We start from the raw sequence: 26,862 nt of genomic DNA, 5'->3' as shown, positions 1-26,862 counted from the left end.
TAGACCGCACCGCCACGGCCGTAGTTAGAAGGGAGCGCTTACTCAAGGGACGTCAGGCTGCGCAAAATCTTTACATGCGAATATCTCTCGAACCCGGGCCTATGTGGAAGAAAGCCGTGACACTTTTTCTACCTTACCTATATAGTTTAAGAAAATAACATCCGCATCCAGATCCCGAACATCACTTTGGCGATGTCTCCTTGTTAGAAAACCTTATTTATATGAACATTTATAGTTTAAAATATCTCTAAAGATATTAGGCATGCATTTAAAGATGTTTTTTCCCGTTAAAAACAGTCAAGTTCTCTGAAATGATGTAGATGATGGCATAGCACCAGTTTTCCATTCTGGTTGCGTAATGAGACCTAACTATGAAACTAAAAAAAAGACGTCCAATAATTTTTGGGTGCATTGTTAGGGCAACGGTTCAAGGTAAACAAACAATCGGTGCTGTCTGCCATGTCGTGTCGGTACATTAATTATCACTGCAAATACTCTCATATCAAGCCAAAAGTAGACTCATCTTGTCATGAAACTGTGTTTTCTATGCGTAGCAAGTTTTTCGGGTTGACCTCCGCGTCGATTCATCTTCAAGACAACAGTTTCACCGGCTTTGCAGCTAGTGTCTTCAGGTACAAAGTAATTGATGCAGGTTTTTGCCCGTCTTATATAGACCTGGGTTTGGGCTAGGAGCGTTCTGATTGGTCCGTTTGGGTAAGTATCTCTTCCAAGTGTTTGAGAGCGAGTAGCTGTCCTCCCTGTTGAAAGTGGGAAGGACCAACACAGAATGTGGACTTTGAAAGTGCAAAAATTATCGACAGAGAAAAGCATTACTTTCCCCGACTCATAAGAGAAGCTATCGAAATGGCGATAACATCCACTGTCGTCATGAAGATGAAACGATGCGGAGGTTAACCCGGAAACCTTGCTACGCATGCTGCACCACCCCGGGAAAGTCTACGTCAACATATGTTTTTTATGGTTGTACGTAAACGATATTGGTTTCTCAAAAGCGTACCAAGTGCGAAAGGTGAAAAATATTAATGTATATATCCACAGAAACAAGGTGATGTATACCAATATATTTAACTTATTATACTTTTGCCAATTTTATTATTTATTTCACTGGATGGGTATAATGTGGTAGTACCTTTCAATAGGGTGGTTTCCTATTATTTTTTTATTGCCTAAATCAAAAGATTATTACTCCTGGAATACGTATTTCACGCTTTTAGATTTTTAAATGACGATATCTATTTTTCGCGATTAAATGAAAAGTGAAAAATTGCAAGCGCACGAAAACGCGACGCGTAAGTAGGAATGATGGGAAAAAGTCCATGCGACGCATTTCTGGTTCCCCCTCCCGCCTTTTGAGGTGACCTTGATCGATCGGTGATTATTAAGACATGTTTCCCTGAGCTCTGTGCCTCATGCATGCATTGGTAACCTCAGACATTGTATAACTCCTATCCTCTCGTGTAGAAACTAGGTCCCTGTAACGTCACGTGTAGTGGAATCGCATGGGTGCCAATCTGGCCCTTTTCAAATGAGGATAGAAATGGACCATTGCCATTCGTCTGAACTGGTATTTCTAAAATGAAATAATTTGTATATTATGAATGCACTAATGGTGGGTAACGAATCGCAATCAATGCCTTTCGTTTTCTTTGATGAAGGAAACTACCCTATTGTGTAACTGTACACTTTAAAATGGTTTGTGTGAGCTCGTCTCCTGTAATATCCATTGTAACGTGGATTCTTCAGCCGAAGTGATCAGTGGATGAACTTTGGCCGACATGTTTTTGTTGGGTGTAGGGCTGGTTCGGGTAGCCTACATCAAGTAGGGCCCATTTAGTTCCGAAAACGGCCAAATGTAGGGCTTGATGTGACTTAAGCAGGGCGAGATCAGTTTATGTAAGGGGCTGATGACGTATCCAGGGTCGGTTGGCCATACAGGGTCGACCAAGAATACGGGCCTAAAGGTTCTTTCTCTTAGTTGTTTGTTTTGTTTTCAGTCAGCGGATGAAAGTTCTTCGCAACGGGATGCCTCCGATGAAGAGACTCAGCCCGCAGACTCAACTGGAGGGGAAAACAGTGTCGCTTCAGCCACCGGTGTGTACAACCAAAGAATGATGGTCTCTGAACTCAGAACCCTGGAATGTCACTAATGAACTCCTTTTTTTATTTGGGTATAGTGAAATGTCTTTATAACGAACTCCAGTATAACGAATTATTCAGTATAATGAGGCATTCATTATATCGAAATTATTTTCCGTCCCGTATAACGAAATTTTCCATATAACGTATTTCATGGTTTCCACTCAACCGTAAATGAGCCGTGAAAGAATTTCAATGAATGATGGCAGTGGACTCATGAACTGTGTAGTATAGTAAGTAGTCATCATCATCATCAGTGATTACTGTCCTTAGACAGGTTTCCACTGGACTTCTCTCCATCTTTCTCTATCCTGAGCATCCTCCTTTAGGTCTTTGTATTTTCTTCCTCTTCTTATATCATCCAACATTCCCATCCTCCTTCTTCCTCTTCCTCTCTTTCCTTCTATCTTCCCTTCTATTATTCTCCGTTCCAAACAATTCCTTCTTAATATATGCCCTAACCAACTTGCCTTCCTCTTATGAATCATATGTATTAATTTTCTTTCCTCGCCTATTCTTCTTAGAACTTCCTCATTCTTCACTCTGTCAGTCCACTTCACTTTCAACATTCGTCTCCATACCCACATTTCAAAACTTTCTAAATATCTCTCCTCCTTCTTTTTAACAGTCCATGATTCACATCCGTACAACACTACACTCCACACAAAACATTTCATAAACCTCTTCCTCATCTCTATTGGAATTCTTTTTGCTGTTAACAATGCTTTTACCTTTCCATACGCTCCTTTACCTATTGATATCCTTCTTCTTATTTCCTCAGTACAACTTCCATTCCATCTTACCAGACTTCCCAAATATTGGAAAGTCTGTACTTGCTGTATGATATTTCCTTCTAAGGATATACAAACACAACCTTCTTTTCTGCTGATTCTCATCACCTTGGTTTTATTTATGTTTAAGTTCATTCCAAATTCCCTCCCCACATCCATTATATCATCCATCACTTGTTGTAAATCTTCTTCACTTTCTGCCAGCACTGCCTGATCATCTGCATATTTAATTGTTTTTATTCTTTCTCCTCCTATTACAACTCCTCTAGCTTTTTCTAAAGCTTTCTCCATCATTTTTTCTGCATAAACATTGAAGAGCTCTGGAGAAAGGCAGCACCCTTGCCTCACTCCTCTTCCTATGCCAATTTCTTCTGTTTCATCATCTCCAATTTTTATAACTACTACCTGCCTACAATACATCTCCTTTATTAATCTCCTATCTTTCCAATCAATGCCAATGTCTTTCAAAATTTTCAATAACACATTCCAATTAACCTTATCAAATGCCTTTTCCCAATCAATAAAGCAAATGTACAAATCTCTATTCACTTCCATCATTCTTTCTCCTATCATCCTCAAGCATCCTATTGCATCACGAGTCCCTTTACCCTTTCTAAATCCAAATTGATCTTCTCCCATATTTTCTTTAATTCTTCCTTCGATTCTTTTTAATATAATCCTTGTAATTACTTTGGTAACATGGCATATAAGACTAATTGTCCTATAGTCTTTACATTCTTTGGCATTACATTTCTTTGGTATTGGTATTAGAATAGTTTTAAGTAGATCATCAGGCCAGCTCCCGGTATCATATATCCTATTGATTAAATTTGTTAGTCGACTCATTGCACTGTTACCTAGGTTCTTTAATGCTTCTGATGGTATTCTATCGCATCCCATTGCTTTCCTTTCCTTGAGATCCTTGATTGCCTTTTCCACTTCTCTTCTCAGTATGTTTGGTCCTCTATTCACCTCTTCACAATCCCATTCCTCTTCCAGCTCCATCTCAGAATGATCGTCTTTACTATCATATAGTTCTTTCACATATTCTTTCCATATGTTTTTGTTTTCCTCAACACCTGTTGTTATCTTTCCGTATTTATTTAACATTCCTTGTTTACTTATTTTCTTTGGCTCTCTTTTTGTGAACTTTTTAGCTGTTTTATACATTTCTTCCAATCTCCCTTGTTCTTCTAGGACTTCCATCTTTTCGCATTCTCTCTCCATCCACTCCTCTCTTGCCTCATCAGTTAATCTTCGTAGTTCATTGTTAAGTTTCCTATATTGCCCTTTTCCTTCTTCAGTGTGAACATTTTTCCACTTTCTCCTTTCCTCCATTTTATCTATCATGCTCTGAGTGATCCATTCCTTCCTATTTCTTTCCTTTTGTACAACACCAACTTCCTCTTCTAAGACTTCCCATATTACATCCCTAATGTTATTCCATTCCTCTGATACCTCATTACTTTGTCTTACATCTTCCAATTTTTTCTCAACATTTTTATTATATGCTTCATTCTTCTCATTTTTCAGCTTTATTACATCCCATTTCCTTATCAACCTCCCTTTCTTAACAAGCTTCAATCGTGTTCTTATATCAGTAACTAGAAGATTGTGGTCAGAGTCAGCATCTGCTCCTGGGTAGGTTTTTGCCATTTTAACACTATTCTTAAACCTTTGATTGACAATAATAAAATCTATCTGATATCTTGAAATATCTCCAGGTGCTTTCCACGTGTACAACCTTCTTTTATGATTTTTAAACCAAGTATTTGCAATCCATAACTCCAAGCGCTCACAAAAATTTATCAATTTTTCTCCTCTTTCATTTCTACTTCCAAGTCCATAATCTCCAACTACATTCGTCCTTCTTCCATTCCCCACTACACTGTTCCAATCTCCCATCATTATAGTTCTTACTTTGCCTTTTCCATTTTCTTCATATATTTCCTCTATTTGCTCATATATCCGTTCAATCTCTTCTTCTTCTGCATCTGATGTTGGCAAGTACACTTGGATAATTAATGTATCTACTGGCTCACTCAGTATCTTGATAGCCACTACTCTATCGCTTACTGGCATAACTTTAGTTATATTCCTCTCCAAATTCTTTCTGTATATCAACCCGACTCCATTTTCCTTAGATTCCCCTCCCTTATAAATAATCTTATAATCTCCTGAATCAAATTCTCCTTCTCCTTCCCATCTTACTTCACTTAATCCTAGAATACTGATGTTGTGTCTCACCATTTCTTTCTTCACATTTTCCAACTTCCCTTTCCTATTCATTGTTCTGTTCAAGTAAGTAGTATCCGATTCAAGTAAGTAGTATCATTATGAATTCATTCAAGTAAGTAGTATCCGATGAATAGATGCACTATTGAATATTATTGAATAGCTAAATATTTCTTTTCTTTTACGTATCCTTTATAATAACCTGTCCTACGTAACTCATTCGGGGCCGTCCCTTGCCTTTCTTCCCTTTCATCTGTCCTTAAACGAATGTCTTCATCAGGCATGTCTCATAATGCCACCAACTAAGGTCTTCTACTTAAGGTTTTTAGGAGGCTTCTCTTTTGTCCCACTCTTCTTAGCACTTTCTCGTTACTTACACTGTCAATCCATTTTATCTTCATCATTCTTCGGTAGCACCGCATTTCAAATGCTTCCACTCTGGACTTATCTGCTGCTGTCAACGTCGAAGCCTCGCTTTCCTAGAGAAACATGCTCCATTTGTCAGTGGCGCAGCAAGGGGGGGGGGATTTTGGGGGATAAAACCTCCCCCAGAGCTCAGAGAAATTTTTAAGTTGAATTCATTTTACTCAATTGGATTGATATTACTAATTGAATAGTGTAAGGATTAATAAAATATCCCTCAGAAATCCTTAAAACTCACCATTTTGAAACATTTATCTTTAAATTTTCTCAATTCATTAATCTCGCACCTACCGCTTATATTGCCTTCATTCTTCATTATCACCATATTCCGGTTGCTTCCACTCTTGACTTCTCTGCTGCTGTCAACGTCCACCCAAGCGTATATGCATATTAACCTGTCCGCATTTTATTTTTCATTGGTATTTATAATAATAATAATAATAATAAATCCGTTTATTTTGTGGGCCTCGTGGCCCATGAGAAAATTATTGTACAACTTTTACAAGTTCAGCATGACATTGCATTCATAAAAGAAAAGAAAAAATGAAAAGAAATACAAAAGATTCACTCATTGCAGACCGCCATTAACTTACAGACCATTCGGCAAAACAATATTAACGAAAGGAAAAATATCATACTGCGATATATAACTGACTAATTATTACAAGAAATTAAGGCGACAATTTATTATGACAATAGTGTCACACAAAAAATATTTTCTAAAAAGATAAATGACAGAATGGTATAACACTCTGATTTAACACAATTTTAAACTCAATTTTCTGCAACAATATGTTTGATCCAAGAATATGTTTGAGAAGATTATTGTACAACTTATACAAGTTCAGCGTGACATTACATTCATAAAAGAAAAGAAAAAATTAAAAGAAATACAAAAGATTCACTCGTTGCAAACCGCCGTTAACATACAGACAATTCGCAACTATGTTTATGTACTTGTACTAATGGCTTGATAGCTGGAGTAATTTTTTTAAACAAATGGTGAAAGTCCCAAAGTTTTTTCATTGCTGAAATGGGTTGTAATTCTAAGTTGGTCGAGTAAATGCGACAGGGTGAAATACTTGTGATTGAGTGTGTGAATGAAATTGTTGAGCGTGATGTCCGTTTTCTTTTCGTTCGCAGACGCTTACGCGGCCACTCCCTCTCCCAGCATAGCGTTGCGATCTCGTTCTAAAGGCGATGCGGGTGCAGGCGGCAAAGCAGTGCTGCCATCTAAGGAAGAGGCGCAGCGTGGAGCGAAGAGGAAACGCGAGAAGTCTCCGTTGGGAGGGGAGGGGAGGATTGATGAGGGGACTGGTCGGAGAAAAACTGGAGTGGCGAGGCCTACCAACCAGAAATCAAAAGGTATCTTTGAGTCTACTGCACTCTGAACTCAGAACGCTGGAATGTCACTCATGAACTCCTTTTTTTTTTTTTTTTTTTTGGTACAGTGAAATGTCTTTATAACGAACGCCAGTATAACGAAATATTCGGAATAATGAAGTATTCATTATAACAAAATTATAGCTGCCCTTGCACTGCAATGACGAGTCTATCTTGTCATGAACTTCTGATGCCAAATCACACAATGGCGAGTTTAGGTCGTCATCAGACTTAAGAAATTTAGGACTATGTAGGGCAACAAATAGATGCATGGATAATATACATATATTATCTAAAGATGGGGAGAGACAGCGCAAATAATTTGAAAACATAGATAACCCCATCTTTCACTTAAATGTCTTGTAATGTTCTTAATTTATGTAAAACAAACAATATATTATTATTTATGCAGTTATTCTGTTATTTTAGAGTGCTTCCCAGACTCAATGAGAGCTTTATTAGCCAGTAAGGGATCTTTTTAGCGGCGATAACATGGTTTTACTCATATTATTAATACTCCATGTAAGGCCTGGTTTCAAAAAAACCACACGTATGTATCTAACTTTTGAGTCTACTGCACTCTGAACGCTGGAATGTCACTTATGAACTCCTTTTTGTTTTTGGGTACAGTGAAACGTCTTTGTGTGGTCCCAGTACCATCCCAACAAAATACTGTTGAATTTAATGCCTCTTATATAAAATCAACTTTTTGAATACTGCGCCAATTGCAGGGAATCTTAAGGAACGCTTGAAACAACAACTGCACACGTCAGATTTTACACCACAAACTGAACTGCACTTAATGCACTGATGCCACCGCATGGAGGCGCCACAAACACCGCTTACAGATACATCCACAAGGGGGCAGCACATATAGAGACAAAAATAGCACCCAAATACAAAAAATACATATTGAATCTTGTACAATGTTAACAAATACAGTAAAACCTCCACTTATCATACCGAGGAGATACCTCCGAGACGGCCTAACTACCTCCACAAATCATGCCAAGACAACAAATTAATGCAGCCGTGATTACGTGCATGGAATGATATTTTCAGCGATAAATGTTTCACTCTTTTTTCTTATATACCTTATTATGCTGTAATTTTCACGTTAATCAGTAGTTGTGGCCATTTTGTTCAATATGAGACCATATCTAACAGTAAATAAGAAAAAACACATCCAACTGTCCAAATCATTTTAATTGACTGTTGAATTGAGAGAGATCACATCGTTTTCTCTCGAATCATGGTAAAAATCAAGCGATAGCACTCGCTTTCTTTAATTATTCAAATATATTGTGACGGAACAGGCCCGTTTCCCTGCCAGCCCGTCGACCCGTCTCAGCCCTCACGCCCCCGAGTGTTACCCTCTCCTTCTTTCCTTCCCCGACAGCTCGCCACTCCGAAATCTGGTTTCGGTAGAATGTGATTTTGGGAAAAATATTGCAGAAGAATACGATCTTAGATCGTTTATTAGGGCGCCACCCAAAACCGCGGCCCACGAACTAGCTTTGCCGGTAGAAGCAAGGACGTTCCAAACTCCCAGGATTAAATAATTGTTAATACGGGTGGACAATATGACAATGCGGACACTGGTTGTTTGACTCACGCACGGACAAGGGTTTGAGGATCCGACGAATGAACACTGACCTTTTACATTATGCACAAAAATCACCATTTATTATTGAGACTTTGGCGAAAACAACGAAAAACCATCAACGCACTGATGAAAAATCACCCTTGAACAATACTAAGCCTAATCTACAAACTAATGATGGATGAATGAACACAAGCAAAAAGATGAAATACCCTTGATGACACAAAGAAATAAGAATTGAAAAGCCATTACATGTTCCTCGTCTGCCTCCTGGAAAGACGGGAAATTATGATACATTAAATTGCCCTTATTTACGGGCGTAAGACGTGCAATCAATAGTCCTTTTCTGTTCAATTAACTATTTAAAAACTCGGTGCAGTTATTGACTTTTTGCAGTCTCGCATGAACTCTTGCGAAAGTGACTTGATTGGTCTTTACATGAATCACCGGTATTTGGATGAAGTAGACGGACTTTAGAGTGGTAATCTTTACCCTCTTGGTACTGCTTGAAGCACTTGGGAATGTGATAATACGGGAATAATTACTGGAGATTGATACTTATGGGCATGGCAGTCTGTGGTTCCCGACGACTCCGTCGCCAGCGATTCGGGGAGCTTTTTGGCTGCTCCGGATGAAAACGGCCCACAAGCGCAGCGACGGCCTCACTTTCGGCACAGATGTCGCCTTCTCAAACGCCTGGGCCGGCACCTTTATCCGTGCTCCGGAATCAGAAACTGCTCCACTTCCCCCGGTCGCTCTCCGTCACACACCTCTGCAATCACAGCCGTTGCCTTTCTTGGGTCTCCTTCCCTCTCACAGCTGAGCATTGACTGCCAGCTCCCAATTATGTGCTCTCTCTCTGCTGGTACCTCGAGACAGGCTTGTCTCCCTCTTGACCAACAGACCAGTACCGTGTCCGTTCACCAACTGACTTCATCCCCACTTCTCCTCCTACCACGTAACCTCGCTATTCCCGATTTTTCCGTTACGGAAAGCTGACACACGTCACTCACTTTGAATTTTAGCCAATCACGTCACTGCACAAGTGGCGTGATCGCCTTACATCCTATGGGTACAATTGAATGGGAACTAAAACCATGGTATTTTACCGTCTTATACTACATGAAGGTCAGAGTCACTTCGCCCGATCCACGTAATCTTCCACGGGGAAGATCGTAGCCGCGTGAGGCGCGCTGACATGGGACGAAAAGAAAAAAATATCGTGACCACCCGTCACAATATATATGTATGCATACGTTCACTGATGCATGCATGTGTGTTTAATCACATAAATATAATGGTTTCAAAGACAGTAGTGCCTTTCATATATTCATATTCAAAGGATATGAAAAAATGGTGCCTATAACTAAAACCTCTCTATAGTGAACCTCCATACATCAAGTTGCCCAAACTTTGGTCCTTCCATTACGTTGTAAAGAGGTTTTACTGTGCAGATAAAACTACAGTAAACTCTGGATTATCCGGGCTAATGGTGGGGAGAGACGGATAATCGGAAAATCACGGATAATCCAAACTTTCACTAATATGTCTTGCAGTGTTCATAATTTACCTACAACAAACAATATGTTATTATCATCATCATCATTAGTCAACAATCCTTAGATTGGCTTGACGCAGCTCTCCATTTCTCTCTCCTATCCACTAATCTCTTCATAGCTACATACAGTAAGTCCTCGTTCTATGTCACCCCGTTTAACGTTACTTCGCGATAACGTCACGAAAATTTTGATACCGTCACTCGTGTATCGCACCTTCGCTTCGCGATAACGTCAAGTCTTTTAAATTTCGCGCGAAAAAAAAGGCGAAGCGGCGGGCATTGCAGGTTGTTCGTTTTGTGTGTGGTAATACAGTCAGTCTAAATAAAGTGTAAAACGGTGTGCTTATTCTTAATTGCGATTACGGTTTTAGCAAAAATTTCTGCAGAATAAATTCTTAGGTAGGTACGCAAGATTTTACTTGACATAATGGTTTTTAGGAACCTAAAAAGTGATTTCAAGGAATTTTTCCGAGTAGAACTCTGAGTTTTTGTCGTCACTTTTTTCGCCGAGCTCAAAATAATTTTGGTTCCTTTAACTGCGACGATGTTTCAGCGATGATGATGCCCAGGCGACGCTCGCCCGGGCGACCACCATAGCGAAGCCAAAAAGCAAATGCGGGAAGATACAAAAATGGAGAAGGATTTACGTCACCGCTGCTATTGCCATCGATGAAGACAGGAACTCGTATTTATGCAATAGTTCGGCATTCCCACCGTAAAAAATGCCCCAGATATGAAAGGCTACCATTTTTTTCGCGTAGGAATTGTGCGTTCTAGGAGCCGATATTCACTTTTTACATTGTTTCTTATGGGATATTATGCTTCGATTAACGTCATTTCGTTTATCGTCACATTTTTCAGGAATGGTAAGTGACAAATAGACGAGGACTCACTAAATGTATAAAATTTTATTTTAGGTATTTGAAAATGGTGTAATAGCTGAAACCGGTAATAAAATGGAATCTCTGTGAATTTTGTGGAAGTAACAAAGTGTTTTTCATTATTAATATGGAGCCCTTCCGCCACGTAAAAGCTTCTAGTTTCGATTTAACTTGATTTTCAATATGCCCTTGTACATTCATGCTCCCAGTGAATTTTTAAAATTTTAAGAATTCTGTGAATATGGAGTCAAAGACTTGATTCAAATCCCTCAAAGACTTGATTTTGGATTGTATTCGTGAAAATTGCAGATTCAACGCATCCCTAATTACCCTTAGCGAAAAAACTGTTTAAAAACTGTTGAAAATTTCTACAGTTAAGTGGGGCAACTGTTGAATCCAACAGTAAATGTGGAAAATCCAAAAGTGACTGATGAAACCCAGCAGTAACGGCTGAAGTCCAACAGAATTTGTTGAAATCCAACAGTAGCTGTAGACATTCCAACAGTAATTGTTAAAATCCAACAGTAACTGTTAAAATTAAACAGTAATTGTTAAAATTCAACAGGAACTGTAGAAAATCCAACAGTAACTTTTAAAATTCAACAGTAACTGTAGACAATCCAACAGTAATTGTTAAAATCCAACAGTAACTGTTAAAATCTAACAGTAACTATTAAAATCCAACTGTAACTATTAAAATTCAGCAGTAACTGTAGAAAGTCCTATGGCAATTGTTAAAATCCAACAGTAACTGTTAAAATCCAACAGTAATTGTTAAAATTCATCAGTAATTGTTAAAATTCAACAGTAATTGTAGGCAATCCAATAGTAATTGTTAAAATCCAACAGTAACTGTTAAAATCTAACAGTAACAGTGGAAAATACAACAGTAACCGTTAAAATCCAACAGTAACTGTTAAAATCCAACAGTTTTTTTGTTACTAACAAATGACAATCTATTCATTCAGCAGGTGGCCCAGGAGGTGTTGGCAGCTTCCCTTGCGCAGATTGTGACTGCGTGTTCTCTAGCCGCAAGGATTTGACCAAGCACGTATACAAGACGCACCTGAGGTTCATTTGCGATCACTGCAAGAGGGTCTTCAAGCAGAAAGCTAACCTCAAATCGCACATCATGCGGTTACACCTCAACCTGCGCAACTTTGCGTGCTCCGAGTGTGGACGCAAGTTCAGCACGGCATGCGAGGTGAGGCTCCACGCGAAGCATGTGCATGCAAAAGGCGCAAAGGAGAGTCCCTTCGAATGCGAAGAGTGCGGAAAACGGTAAGAGGTCTCTCCAAGTCACTTTCCTTTCTTTTTATTTATTTATTAACATTAGAACCGCGGACGGCACTTTTTTGTCCCATCGCCCTTTGCAAATGTTTCCCATTCATGCACTACTGGTTTGATCCCTTTGAAAGTAACTGGATTTTACTCTTTTTTTATGCTCTTTCGAACTGTATCGAAAATATTGTGTGATGTTTGGTTTGCGAGAAAAACGACGATTTACCTTGAACCGCAGGATGGGACTTTTTTGTTCCATGTGGGGAAAACATACAATTTCAGTTTTTTTTACACTTATTTTGTATTCAGCGTAATTACAGTTTATTACGAAGTGGATCGATGCACAGATATCGTTATTCTGCCAGTTAGAAGCGCAGAAGGGAATAATCTGTGCACTGCGCCGGCCGCGTCACCTCTGCCCGGCACGTCTGCAGGTCTGAGCTAGCAACCAACACGCTTCAGAATAAGTTTACTGTATTCCTAGTTGTACTTAATAAAACGTTTTAAACATTACCTGAACACGTGCTTTGTTCACACAAGCCACAAAAAAGCCGTCAATTATACTTAAACATGAGAGGATCAACGTATTTTGTCAATGGGACAAAAACATCCCACGCCACAGTTTTGGTGGGCTTGGAAAGTTCGGCGGTTCTAGTGTTAAAGTTTATTACAAGCAGATTTTTATATTCTAAAGTTGGAATTCTCTTTAAAAAATTAGTTTAATGTAGTCTGCTTTCTATTACTTGTTCCGAGATCCGAGTATTTTTGCCTCAAGCATCGCGTAGAGATATCCAAAGCATCGTCACCCGCCGTCAGTTCAGAAAAAGGGTATAACAATCATTGTGTAAGACATTCGTGAAGATGTTGGGAGTCGAAGACGTTCTCGAGGTGAACAGATGCGATCATCCATGCACTCCAAAGGGGATCCCATTCAGGTGCCTTATTCTCAACGACGATTAACACTTCCTGATAACATCCTCCGCCACCTACATGGATTAAATGCATATGTGCAAGTCCTACCTAAGTTCTCTAATGTAATTGTTTATTTAGATAATACAGTAGATTCCGGTTAATTGGGACATATTGGAACTTGTGCACTTTGCCCCAACTAAGCGGCTGCCCCAATTAGGCGAACTCTCTTGGCATAAAAAACTTTGTAATGGTAGAAAGAAGACTAAAGAATATTTACAATGCAACACCAGTTTTTTGAAATATTAATTTGATTAATAAATCAGTGAGTTTAGTTAATTTATTATCATTTTTAAGAGTTATAACAATTTAGTTTAAAATATTTTTCACAGCCTCCGGCGACGCTGAATGAATGTCTTTTTTTGTCGAATGTCGAAGTTAAATGTGTTAAACCATCTACAGTCAAACCTTGATAATTCATAGTTCAAGGGACCGTCACTTTTTTCTTGCTCTAAGAGGTATCTCACTTACAAAGGTTCCAGAATGACCTCTCTAACATTAGGGTGGTTTCCTATTATTTTTTTATTGCCTAAATACAAAGATTATTACTCCTGGAGTACGTATTTCACACTTTCAGATTTTCAAATGACCTTATCTGTTTTTCGCGATTAAATGAAAAGTGAAAATTGTCAAGCGCGCGAAAACGCAACGGGTAAGCGTGAATGCCGGGAAATCTCCATGTGACGTCGTTCTGGTTCCCGCTGCTGCAAGTTAGGTGACCTTGGGGCGAGGCAATGAGCGCTGATACTTTCTTTATATGAAATTTAAGAATTTTATCCTTATCACAGAGGTCACAATTATTACAGCCGAAGTTATTATCGATCCAAGTGTGCATTCGATACACAGCCCTTTTTCTGACTTATTTATTTAGTTACGAGAATATAAATTTTAATAATTTGGTAAGAAAGAAAAGCTCAATGCACACATGTAAATAATTTTGGAGGGTAACGATTCCTAATGAAAATACATATATCGATATGAATTTATATCGATAGGACTCATTTTCTCCTTTGCTATTGACCATGACAAACTGCTAACATCAAATATGTTATCCATCGGAACCAAACTGAGAATTTATAAGACCATAACAAGACCTATCCTTATTTATGGAGCAGAATCATGGGTTATCGAGAAAAGAACGGAAAAGAAGTTAATAGGGCAGTTTCCTTCATCAAAGAAAACGAAAGGCATTGATTTCGCTTCGTTTCCCACCATTAGTGCATTCATAATGTACAAATTATTTGGTTTTAGAAATCCCAGTTTGGACGAATGTTAAATGGTCAATTTTAACCTCATTAGAAAAAGGCCAGATTGGCACCCATGCGAATCCACTCCACGTGACGTCACAGGGACCTAGTTTCTACACGAGTGAATAGGAGTTTTACATCGTCTGAGGTTACCAATGCATGCATGAGGCACAGAGCTCAGGGAAACGTCTCTTAATAATCTCCTATTAAAACTGGCTAAGGTCGGAAAGTTTCCTTTGTTTGATAGGGTATTAATACCCTATCAAACAAATAGGGTATTTAATAGGGTTTGATAGGGTATAGGGTTTGATAGGGTATTTAAGCCATACACTACCTGCTAGCAGTGTACTCTGCTACCTGCTAGCAGCCTGCGTCGTATCGATGCTCATAGCCTTGCACCAAGGTGGCCTTGCATGGCAGCAGCCTGAATATGAATGATTTCACACGGTCTTTTCCCAGCATTCATACTTAGCCTTTGCGTTTTCGTGCGCTTGAAAATTTTCACTTTTCATTTAATCGCGAAAAATAGATATCATCATTTAAAAATCTAAGATCATGAAATGAGTACTGTAGGAGTAATAATCTTTCGATCTAGGCAATAAAAAATACATTATAGGAAACCACCCTGTATTAAGTCTCTTTCGTTAATGCCCTAACTCATTTGATGTTTCGCTTGCTTCAAAGGTTTACCCGCAAGCGTACGATGCGGATGCACGTTGATGCTGTCCACAAGGGATTGAGGCCCTTTGCGTGTGCCCATTGTCAGGAACGGTTCTCGCGCAAGGACTACTTGCGTGGCCACGTGCTGTCCGTTCACTCGGAGGAGAGGAATTTCAGCTGCGATGTTTGCGCGCAGAAGTTCAAGCGGGCGGACCACCTCAAGTGTCACCGCGCAACGCACGAAGACCTGCGCGACTTCAAGTGCGCAGACTGCGGGAAGGAGTACAACACGATGAATGCCCTGCGTATCCACATGAAGCTACACAGTGGAGTCACGTACAAGTGTCCCCATTGCCCAAAGGTAAGCGCAATGCTTGTTCATTAACCCTAATACGAACGAAAGGAGTCACACATTTTATTTTATTAGTTGACAACTATTCAGTTTTGATTAGTGATAGTTCAAACTATTTGCTAAATTATTAATTCATTCAGTACGTATTTGCCTCTGGCTACTCTGTTTTGTTGTAAGATTAGCAAAGTTGTCCGTGTTTATTAATTACTATTTGTGCTTCTATTAATAAATCTGGCGGCGCTGGGATTCAAATGTTCTTATTTCTGCTTATTGTGAGTAATACGATATCGTATTATTCCTGGAGTACGTATTCGAGATGATCATGTATTACTAAGGTACTATTTGACACATCACCAGCCCACATAGCACAAAATATCTTCTGGATAACTAGAAAATATCTTCAATGTCTTGGATATCTTAACCCTAATGCGGGCAAGGTGAGTCTCTTGGACTCATCGCATCATCTTTTTGAGAATTTTATCATGTTATTGAAATGTCAGCATATTGTAAATTTTTTACTTCTTCTAATTGTATATTTCCTATAAATTAGAGTAATTCAAACTTGAATGAAATAAAATAACTACGTTTTATTCCACACTTTACTTCACTCGATAAGTAAGTAAGTTTCACTCGATAGCCAACGGAGTTCTTGTTTTTTAAACTTTTATTTGCATTTTCTGCATATTTTCGAAAGAAATTAGATGATTTGAGGAGTTTTATTAACATATTATTAAAATTAAGTCAATTGAAATGAATTCTGAGAAAAAAAAGGTTTTAGTAAGTATATTCCGCTCTTTTGGAACGTAACCTCTAATTAATATGGAAGTCATTGGTTCGACTTTCGTACATTCGACTTTCGTACAAGCTTTTGGGAACACATTGTGTACGAAACTCAGGGACCGCCTGTACTCTAACGAGGTTGGTAGTAGCGTTTATTGAAGTCCTTTATGGTTCGGGGGAAAAACAAATTCCCATATCTATCCGTTGGGCAAAACATCTCTCTTAATTTATCGCTTCTATCGGATCTGGAAATGTAGTGTGGCTCTAATATTATGTTCTCTGTATCGCTCTTAAAGATATCCATTCTCAATTGTTCAAGCAATCTAAGCCTAGCGCGCAGCCTCCGAGTCTCCAACGGCTCCCAGCCTAATTCGCTTAACATCTGAATAACACTGTCTGTACGCCCGTAGCAGTTTTTGACGAAATGCGCAGCCTTCCTTTGTATTTTATTCAGTTCGTGGATTAAGTCTTTCTGCACCGGATCCCATAAGCTCACTGCATATTCAAGGTGCGGTCAGACGAGAGCAAAATAGCACCTTTCTTTCACTTTCTCATCCGAAAATCTTCCCACAATACGCTTGACGAATCCTAATTTCTTCAGGGCTGTGCCGCAAATATTCTTTATAGGTGTTCCCCACGTGAGGTTAGAGGTTATTGTAACTCCCAGGTATTTCACTTTGTCTGTTGTCTTTATGTTAATACCATCCACTGAGTAAACGGTATGAGTTTGACAAATTCAGCAAGAAACGTACTGCCATGCATTTTCTCAGATGAAGTTCGAGTCCTGTACAGTCCCGTCGGATTTACATGCAAATTTATAGGCAAACCTCTCTGTGGTGAACCTCTTTATCTCGTAAAATCCTCCACTACCAAGGAAACACCCCCGAGACACGTTAACTACCTCCGCAAATCGTACTGAGACAACTAGAGACCATTAATGCAGCACTCCGTGATTACGTACATGGAATAATAATAATAAAATGCCTTTATTTGTGCGAGGTTGAGACTAAAAAGTCCCCTCTTCCACCTAACCCCTCTGGAATGATATTTTCAGCAATAAATGCTTCACTCTTTTTTTCTTATATACCTTATTATGCTGTAATTTTCACGTTAATCATTAGTTGTGGCCATTTTGTTCAATATGAGAGCATGCCTAACAGTAAATAAGGAAAAACGCATCCAACTATACTAATCATTTTAAGTGACTGTTGAATGAAAAGAGATCACATCGTTTTCACTCGAATCATGGTTAAAATCATGAGATAGCACTCGCTTTCTGTAATTATTCAATAATAAATATGTATATGTTCATTGGTGCATGCATGTCTTTTTAAACTCATAAATATACAGTGAGTCCTCGTTTAACGTCACCTACCGTTCCTGAAAAATTTGATGTTAAACAAGATGACGTTAATCGAAGCATAATATCCCATAAAAACAATGTAAAAATTGAGTATCGGTTCCTAGACCTCACAATTCCTATGCGAAAAAATTTTAGCTTATCATATCTGGGGCATTTTTCACGATGGGAATGCCAAGCTATGGCATAAATACGAGTTCCTGTCTTCATCGACGACAATAGCAGCAGTGACTTAATTCCTTCTCCATTTTTGTATCTTCCCGCATTTGCTTTTCGGCTTCGCCAGTCTAATGAATGCTACCAGACGCTTCAGACCGGGGATCCGGTGCTCCGGTCCATAGGCCCTACCCTCGCTACGAGAATTTCTTTTCGGACCGGTCAGGAGCGAAATCAAAATGGTGGAAATGAGCGAGGGCGGGCAAACTGGGATTATGAAATCGAAGAGATGGTTTTAATTGCGAATTGAGGCGGGCGGGCGTCGCCTGGGCATCATCATCGCTGAAGCATCGTCGCAGTAACAGGAACCAAAATTATTTTGAACATTGTTCTCTTGGACATTTTCGTGGAAATGTCTCTGATGCTAAAATTTGCCAAAACCGTAATCCTAATTTAGAATAAACACACGGTTTTACACTTTGAATAGACTAACCGTATTACCGCCCACGAAACAAACAACCTGTAACGCCTGCCACTTCGCCTTTTTTCTCGCGCGAAATTTAAAATACGTGACGTTATCGCGAAGCGAAGGGACGATAAACGAATCACGGTCGTAAAATTTTCGTGACGTTATCGCGAAATGATGTTAAACGGGGTGACGTAGAATGAGGACTCACTGTAATGGTTTGAAAGACATTAGGGCTTTTCATATGTGAAGGATATGATAAAATGGTGCCCATCACTAAAACCTCTCTATAGAGAACTTCCATACGTCAAATTGCCCAAATTTTGGTCCCCTCCATTGCGATGTAAAGAGGTTTTACTGTATACTTTTTTATACCTCCTCAAAAAATGCCAATCGAGGCATTGGGGAGGCCAAAATAAAGTACAGGTTATCTGACGTGTGTGAAAACTGACATTTAAGGAGGAATCTGCGCTTCGAAACACTGCTTTCATTAGTTAGATAAACTCGACAAAAACAAGTTTTAATGGCTAAATTTGTCATTCATAAAAATGAAAAGTAATGTTAAATCGATCAAAATAGCTGTACAATGCATGAAATTTACTAAAAATGGAATAATCCTGTGATATGAAGGATGGCTGTTATATTGACTCTTGGGTGTCTGGGGAATTTAAATACTTTCTCAGGAAATACAGTAAAGCTTTATAACTGTATCATTTGTGATGAATAAAAAGAGGTTAACTTGTGAGAGCTTTTGCTCTGTTAATTTCAACCTAATTTGAAAAATTAATTTATATACAATTGCTCACCACCAGCTCGACAACGCTGTCACCATATCGTAGTTTCACACCGATTGAGCACCTTTGTTTGTTTACGCTACCTCGTTTAGTTACTTTGCATTGTAACAATATTAGTCATTTTATTATCCACCTTACTTAGCCTTAAGTTATTAAATATACAGTGGAACTTGTTTAGTACGTTTCTGAAGGGACCACAAAAAATGAACGTACTAACCAGGAAAACGTGCTAACGAGGAATGTAAATAATAGGAGTCGGGGTAATTGCAATCTGTGGAAAAGTCGTCATAATTACAATTACTATCGGTAGTTCTTGTAGGATCGCCTTTCTGAACTCTTTTCACCTTGGAAATAAAGAAAATGGGTGCTACATTGAAAAACAATACCATGTGAATGAAAATCACAATGTTTCATAGATTTCCCGAAGACAATTACATGAAAACGGTGTCTCTCTCCCGTGATTTATCCTATATGTATTTATAGAAAGAGGAAAAGCGAAGACAAGTCATTTCTTTTTTGTCACAGCATACTCGGAGAATATAGCAACAACCCTGAGTATGTCAACGGGTTGTTTTAAAACATCATAAAAATTGGACAAAATTATATTAACCTTAAATTACGGCAACAGCAGTACACATTCGCTTCTGGAATAAAGCCATATCGATTGTTATATCGATTGATATCTCGAATAATAATACGAAAGATTATGAGATTACGATGTAATTACAAGAAGATTTTATATTTTACAGTTGAAATTCACTTTAAAAATTTGTTTAATGTCGTCTGCTTTCGTGCCGAGATCAAGTATTTTTAAGCTAAGCTTCGCGTGGAGATCTAGAGCATCGTCACCTCCCGTAGCAGTAGTCAAATACGCACGTACTCCGTAGCATTGACGTCGTGCAATACTGCTTTAGATAAAGTGGGATTTGGATAAGACTCATTTCTTCATCATGATAACTCGTGCAATAGCAACAATTGCCCACTCGTGAAATTTGTGCGCAGTGGACACTCCAGAGGCAACAAATGGTGAGGAGCTCGGGGTGGGGAAAATTGGGGCTTCTCATTGGCTGCAGTTTTGCATAGTCAGACATTCCTGTTAAATGGCAGCATTTTATTATTCATCACGTCATAAGAATTGAGAAATGCATTTGGATAAATCACGGTCGAAGAAAGATATGTGGAATGAATGCAAGAATGTTAATGGCTAGTAATAATAAATTAAATCATGAATTCGGAGCTTTATGACCCTTAACCTTTTCGCGCCGAGCTCCTTCGCGGGAAGTTGCTTTTGGCTCTACGAAGGGTTTGAGATTTTCTTTTTCGCCCCGTAGGGAGTTTTTTTTTCGGCTTGGGACTGACCAGGTAGTTGCTTCCTCCCCTTAATGGCCTTTCGTAGCGGGGTCCCGGACCCTTTCCTAGGCAACTGGGCAAATATAATCCTCGACCCTTTTCCCCGAAGGCAGCCCATCCCGGCGTACTTTTGCGGTCAGTTTATTGTTGCCAGTGCAATTTTAATTTTTTTAATTGTTACTGTTGCATTAAATGTCAGTTCATCAATGTATTCCTTTCATTTTGCAATGCCTGTAGAACTTTTAAACGAAGTTCTACGGTTATTTTTAGGGTTTTCAGCAAAACAGCACTATATCATAGCCAAATGAGCTTTTCAGAGAAGAGTGAGGTTATCATCTTCCACGTACATATTTCAGTAGGAGAATACTTACACCAATGAGAGTACTTACAATGTGAGAGTAATTACCTGGGTAGAGCAGTTCTTATTCTTGCAATGGTATGGAATGATTCTCACAACATGTGTCTACGTAAAACATTCCCTATTGGTACATTAAATTTACGAATTTTTAGGATATGCATTAATCAGTATTTATAGCAAAATTCGTTTATAATACCTTTGTATTCAAAGGTTGGTAAGAGGTTATTAAAAATAGCCGCTGTAATTTTGGCTCACGACAAAGAACTGAGAGAATCAAATTTTATTACATTATGAGGGCTTTTTTTCATAGAAGTTAAATCGGATATTCTATCGAATTTCACCGCAAATGTACACTTAGAATGTAGCTAACAGAGTAACGTATATTTTTAGATGTAAATCATTACAATATCGCTCCTTGCTAGTAAGTTATAAAAATAACAATTAAACATCTAACCTTAGCGTCTCCAAAACTTGTTCTAGGTGATGATCAACTCCGTTAATATGAACGCTAGAATTCCGTTTAAAATTTGGAACCAATCAGCAGAACATACAGAATGTAATAACTCGCATTGATTTTCAAAAAATGCAACATAAACGTTTTTAGTTATTCCACCTTATAAACAAATAAGTGACCATGAGCACCTTCCCTGAGTGGGACACTGAGAGCCGGAATGGGCCGCGGTAATCCCCACACGGACAATAGGAAAGGGTCGAGAGGGCATATAATTTCAAGATTCAGAAATTATATGCCATGCCAACAATTACTGGGACCGTGATGATGCAATGATGAAATGATGCAATCGAGGGTTGATAACATCCCGAATGCAATAATTCTTCGAGATACGAACTAGATGCGTTCCCAGACATTGTTCGTAAGTTGATAAACCTATGTAGGGACCAACGATTTCCTTCATAACACACCATATCTTCTATCCCTTGTAAATTTGAACACCCTTGTACGACAGACGATCCTCCAACAATGCCCTATTCCTCTACCAAGTGATCAATTCCTAATTATACTGGAGGAAGAGTTCTGGGGTTTCCAGCCGGGCCCAAGGGTTTTACTGCACCGACGTTTCGAAGGCTAAGTCTGCCATCGTCTTCAGGGTGAATGGATTAGCCAAGTTGTGTCCTTGTTATATACCTTCGCATTGGGTTCAGGTGGGCTCTGATTGGTCGACGGTCGGGCCAATGCGTGTCCTCTCCCCCTGCAGTTTATTTTCAGGGCTGGTTCCCACGCATTGCTCAGTTGGAAGCCGGCATCTCTGTTCATTTTTCTCTTCTCAAGTCTGATTTCCACTGCCTCCTTTACGACACGGTCCCACTAATTGTTGGCATGGCATATTATTTCTGTATCTTGAAATGTTTTTTTTTCTTTCCTTTCATCATTAGAAGCGACTTCGTAATAACGAGGATTTTGTAATAACGAGGCATTCGTTATAGCGTTTATATTAGTAATGAGAGTCTACTGTACAGCTGTAGTATGCAGCTCTGCGTAACAGTCTCACCATTTTCGTGTCGTCCCAATTTACGGAGTGTCGTGTAATCAAGTATTCTTGTGGATTTTTATTCTACAGGAGTTTATGCTGGAGAGGCTGAGGAACCGTCACGTGATGATTGCCCTATTTCTCTACCAAATTATCAATTCCGATTTGTATTGTTCCAATCACCGTCATAAGTAGCCACTTCGAAATAACGAGAACCTCGTAATAACGAGGAATTCGTAATAACGTTGTTAGTATTAACGCGAGTGTACTTTACAGCTGTAGTATGCAGCTCTGCGTAACAGTCTCACCATTTTGGTGTCGCCCCAATTTACGGAGTGTCGTGTAATCAAGTATTCTTGTGGATATTTTTTTTGACAGGAGTTCACGCTGGAGATGCTGAGGGACAGTCACGTGCGGGTCCACACGGGGGAGAGGGCGTTCCAGTGTGCCTCGTGTCCCAAGGCGTTCAAGACGAAGAGTGACCTCCGACTCCACACCCGATCCCACACCAGGGTCAAACCACACGAATGCCGGGTGTGCGGCAAGCGTTTCTCGATCTCGTCCAACCTGGGCCATCACATGAGGGGGGTTCACGCCGGAGAACGGCCCTTCAGCTGCGACACGTGCGCAAAGACCTTCAAGTCCAAGGCCTCCCTCCAACAGCACATGGAAACGCACACGAGCGGCAAGGGGATTTCGTGCGCTCAGTGCGACAAGCGGTACAAGACGAAGGCGTGCCTCACGATCCACGTGCGCAACGACCACAGATCCGGGGCGGAGGAGAGACCGTTTAAGTGCCACCTGTGTTCAAAGGCGTTTCGCCTGAATTCGATCCTGAAGGCGCACGAGATAACGCACACGGATCTGAAGCCTTTTGCGTGTGAGGTTTGCGGGAAGGCCTTCAATACGGCGAGCAACCTGAGCACGCACCGCAAGCTGCACTCGGGCAATCGCGAGACGTTCAGCTGCAAGCAGTGCAACTTGAAAACGGTGAAAAAGGATTACTACCTGGACCACATGAAGAAGAAGCACGGAGGAGGGGATGGGGGAGTTGGGGACCGATCATCTGACACTTCAGACGACAGCAAATAGTACGCAGACTGTCAGAGTTCTTCTTTTTAATTTTAATAATGAATCGCTTTCACCAAGTTGGGCCTTAAACAATCAATTTAGTAAATTTGTTATTTTAACCTTTCGGAGGTCACGAAATCAACAATGTGGTTCCATTAACTGACACGGTTACGGTTTTCGGACATGAGGAAACCGGAAATAACACTTTTATTCACGAAAATTAAGACCATTGACACAGTAAGGTCACAGTCAATAAGAATAGGAAATAGGTTACCAACAAAGGTGTCGATCCATGGGTTTTAAAGGTTGCCCAAGTCATTTTTGACCACTAATTTTAGTAAATTCTTAACCTTTTCCCTACTATACACGTATATATATACTTGTGGACGTTTCCTGACCCGGGAGACGACGGCCGTATATATATGTGTGAGATTTTCCTGGCCATGAGAACGAAAGCCATATATGTACATTTTCTAGCTCTCCCCCTTTTAGGACGGTCACGGGTTTACGTCGTCTTTGTCTCGGGATCCAACCCTGCGGGTTTTAGGATTTACCCTCGGAATCCGGGAGCAGGTACCCGGACCCTTCGTCTTTTATAACCCCTCTCAGCGGTACGGGACAGCGGTCATACAATGGTGTATCCAGTCAGTTTTCGAAATAAATATTTGTTCATTTCTCATAAAAAATAAACTAAGAATTGAATTATTAGTCTTTTGAGCAGCTTTTACAATTTTTAAACGAAATTCTATGATAAATATTAACTTATATCTGGAGTTATGTATAAAAATCAACATGGAAATTGTTGCTGCATTAAATGCGTTAATATTGGCCTTAGAACTTTGTTTAAAATTTGATAATGCTTAGAAAAAAAGAGGAATTCATTTCAAAGTCTGCAATTTACGTGCAAGCAACAATTATCCATGTGCTAAATACACATAACCAATACATAAGTTGACAGCGAACCAATGCCACAGGTATGGTCGTAAACTCGGTAAGGAGGGAGCACAACTACTCTCGAAGTCCGAGATAATGCGGAGTCCCTGCGTGGAGGGGTCGAAAAAGGTTCAGCGAGACCCTTCTTAACGAATGCCCTCCAAAAATGCTCCGTACCATGAGAAAGAAGAGTCTCTTGGGGCTCAGTACAGCAGTCATGCTAAGACGAAAACTCTGCCGTCTCGAAAGGGTTAAAAATTAAAAAGAAGAACTTTTTGCTTTCACATTAATATTCAAAAAAGGTCAAAAAATCAACAATACTGTTAAATGAAGTGCAAAACTGATGTGGGTAGCCTTTAAAACCCATGGATCGACACCTTTGTTGGTAACCCATTTCCTATTCTTCTTGACTGTGACCTTACTGGGTCAACGGTCAAATTTTCTTAAATAAAAGTGTTATTTCCGGTTTCCTCATGACCGAAAACCGTAACCATGTCAATTAATGGATTTGTATTGTTGATTTTTTGACCTCCGATGGACAAAATAACAAATTTACTAAATTGATTGAGGCATAACTTGGTGAAAGCGATTCATTATTAAAATTAACACATTCCGTGCTGACCGTTTGTTGAAGAAAATTATGGCTGAATTTTAGGCAAAAATTTATATTTTTTTATTATTATTTTAACGACGTGATCTTATGATTTGTGATGCCTGGTACATTTTTTCACCCTTTTTTTTCAAAAATAATCCTTCATTTGTTAAAAATTTGAAATTAAAATTTTTAAGTATCCTGTAAAACTTGTGATATCTTCCCGCAACACACCTACATGTTTCCCATATTTCTTTGCTCTTTGTCAGTACTGTAGCGAAAACCCGTTCAGACTTTATCACTTTATGGAAAAAACTAATGGAAATAGTAATGTTAACGTTATTTTTTTAATCTGGAAATGATACATTTAAATACGATTTTAATTGTTTTATTGCTTCAAAGAAAATATTGTGGGTATTACCAATATTTCCAGCAAAAGTGTTGCTCCCTATGATGGAAAAATTATACTGAACGATATGATATCCTCTTTTAAATATATATATACTCTATAAATTTTGCGTCGGCACTTGTGCAAGCTGATAGTCAGGGTGCGTGTTGCGTGGCGTCTAGGGAGGGGAAGTCATAGAATGAATACCAGGGTAAATGAAAATCAATCTAGGTCACCACCTGAAACGATGGGCAATCATGTTCCTGAAGCCAAATAGAGATTATAAGTATTTATTTTGAATGAAAGTGGCCTAACTTTACGATACCAAAGCAGAATTATAAAATTGAAATGTGCCTATGGATTTTTCCTTTAGGAGTTGATGCTTGACTTAACTGACCAAAGAAATACTAATAATTTATTTAATTATTTATATAAATATTGATAGCGGCATATTGACCTTGTGATTGGAACATTAAGGCCAGTTTATGAAAATATGAGCCATGAATTAACTAGCCTGAAATTTCAGTATCAATAAAAGACTATTGGATTCATAGAAAAAATATTGTTGAACCTGGCTGAGTTAATTTGAAAATTAGCATTGGGTTTGGTGAATTTTTTATCGAAGTTGGCGTGAAAGGTTTGGAACGCATGTGGTCACCACGACACTATTTAATTCATGTGCTTTTTTCTTTGATTTTGTAACTAAAGACTGTAATAGGGTTGTTCAAGCCTATCAAAACGGTCTAAAAAAACGAATGTATATCACTTCTGATGTAATTTCATTTTGATTGGGATGAATTGCAGATGCGTTGAAAAAGTAATGATGGAATTATTAGCAATCAAAATTCGAACAATTTTAAACGCCGCCAAAAACGGTCGGCCATCTTGAAATAGAGGTGATGACGACACAAGCCTGTACGGCTGGCCTGTACCCTCGATCGCTCGATGCCAAGCTGAGTACTCAGCATGCCGACTGGACATTTGCCAAGGTTATTCCTTATTTTGAAATGGCCTATGTTGTGCATGAAGCTTCCGGATGGATCAAGGCGACATGAAATCCATTCTTCAAGTTAGGCAGGCAATGTATGTAGCGTTGACAGGAATTGAAAGTTTTGTATTGCTGCATTTGCTAGGAAACTACGTGCAGTGAACTTTCATTGTGCTTCTAGTGCAAGTGAACACAATTTGTGCCCTTAATGTACCCCTAAGTGAATGATTGCATATGGACGATGAAGTAAAGAGTGAAGTGAGTTGTGAATGTAACTGCTTCGACGAAATTATTTATTTCTTCCATGCTAGTTCAATCAACCCTATACATTTCGATCTAAGGTATCTAACTATTGCCTAGGGGATATTTTTCATATTTGAGCTAGTTGTGCTTTAGGGATACATCGAACGCATATTAATTTTCAATCGTTTGTTCGCTTCTAAGTTCCGTTTGATTTTATTACCTATTCATTTTGAGCATTCACGAGTGTTTACATTTCACGAATTTCGTTGCGCTGTTGTTTGTTTTTGTTTTGGTCATATTTTGGTTACGGTAAGAGTACGGGTAAGAGTAATAGTGAAATTCGAAGTTTTTTGATG

General features: G+C 39.1%; 1 protein-coding gene across 3 annotated transcripts in view; it reads left to right on the top strand.

The window, feature by feature from the left end:
* The window catches only part of LOC124170114 (oocyte zinc finger protein XlCOF6-like), a 43,930-nt gene extending 20,328 nt beyond the window's left edge, over positions 1-23,602 (top strand). For 2 of the 3 annotated variants that reach the window (XM_046548798.1, XM_046548797.1), the window contains exons 5-9: positions 2,016-2,112; positions 6,750-6,971; positions 12,000-12,312; positions 15,213-15,549; positions 22,670-23,602. In XM_046548798.1, coding sequence (XP_046404754.1) covers positions 2,016-2,112; positions 6,750-6,971; positions 12,000-12,312; positions 15,213-15,549; positions 22,670-23,383 — 1,683 coding nt within the window. In that variant the 3' untranslated portion in view covers positions 23,384-23,602. The remainder of the gene's footprint in view (positions 1-2,015; positions 2,113-6,749; positions 6,972-11,999; positions 12,313-15,212; positions 15,550-22,669) is intronic. The other variant, XM_046548795.1, reaches the window with a different exon arrangement.
* The last annotated feature ends 3,260 nt before the right edge of the window (positions 23,603-26,862 follow it).

The sequence above is a fragment of the Ischnura elegans genome, chromosome 13 (genome assembly GCF_921293095.1).
Source record: "Ischnura elegans chromosome 13, ioIscEleg1.1, whole genome shotgun sequence".
NCBI lineage: Eukaryota > Metazoa > Arthropoda > Insecta > Odonata > Coenagrionidae > Ischnura > Ischnura elegans.
This window is presented reverse-complemented; position numbering and strand designations above follow the sequence as displayed.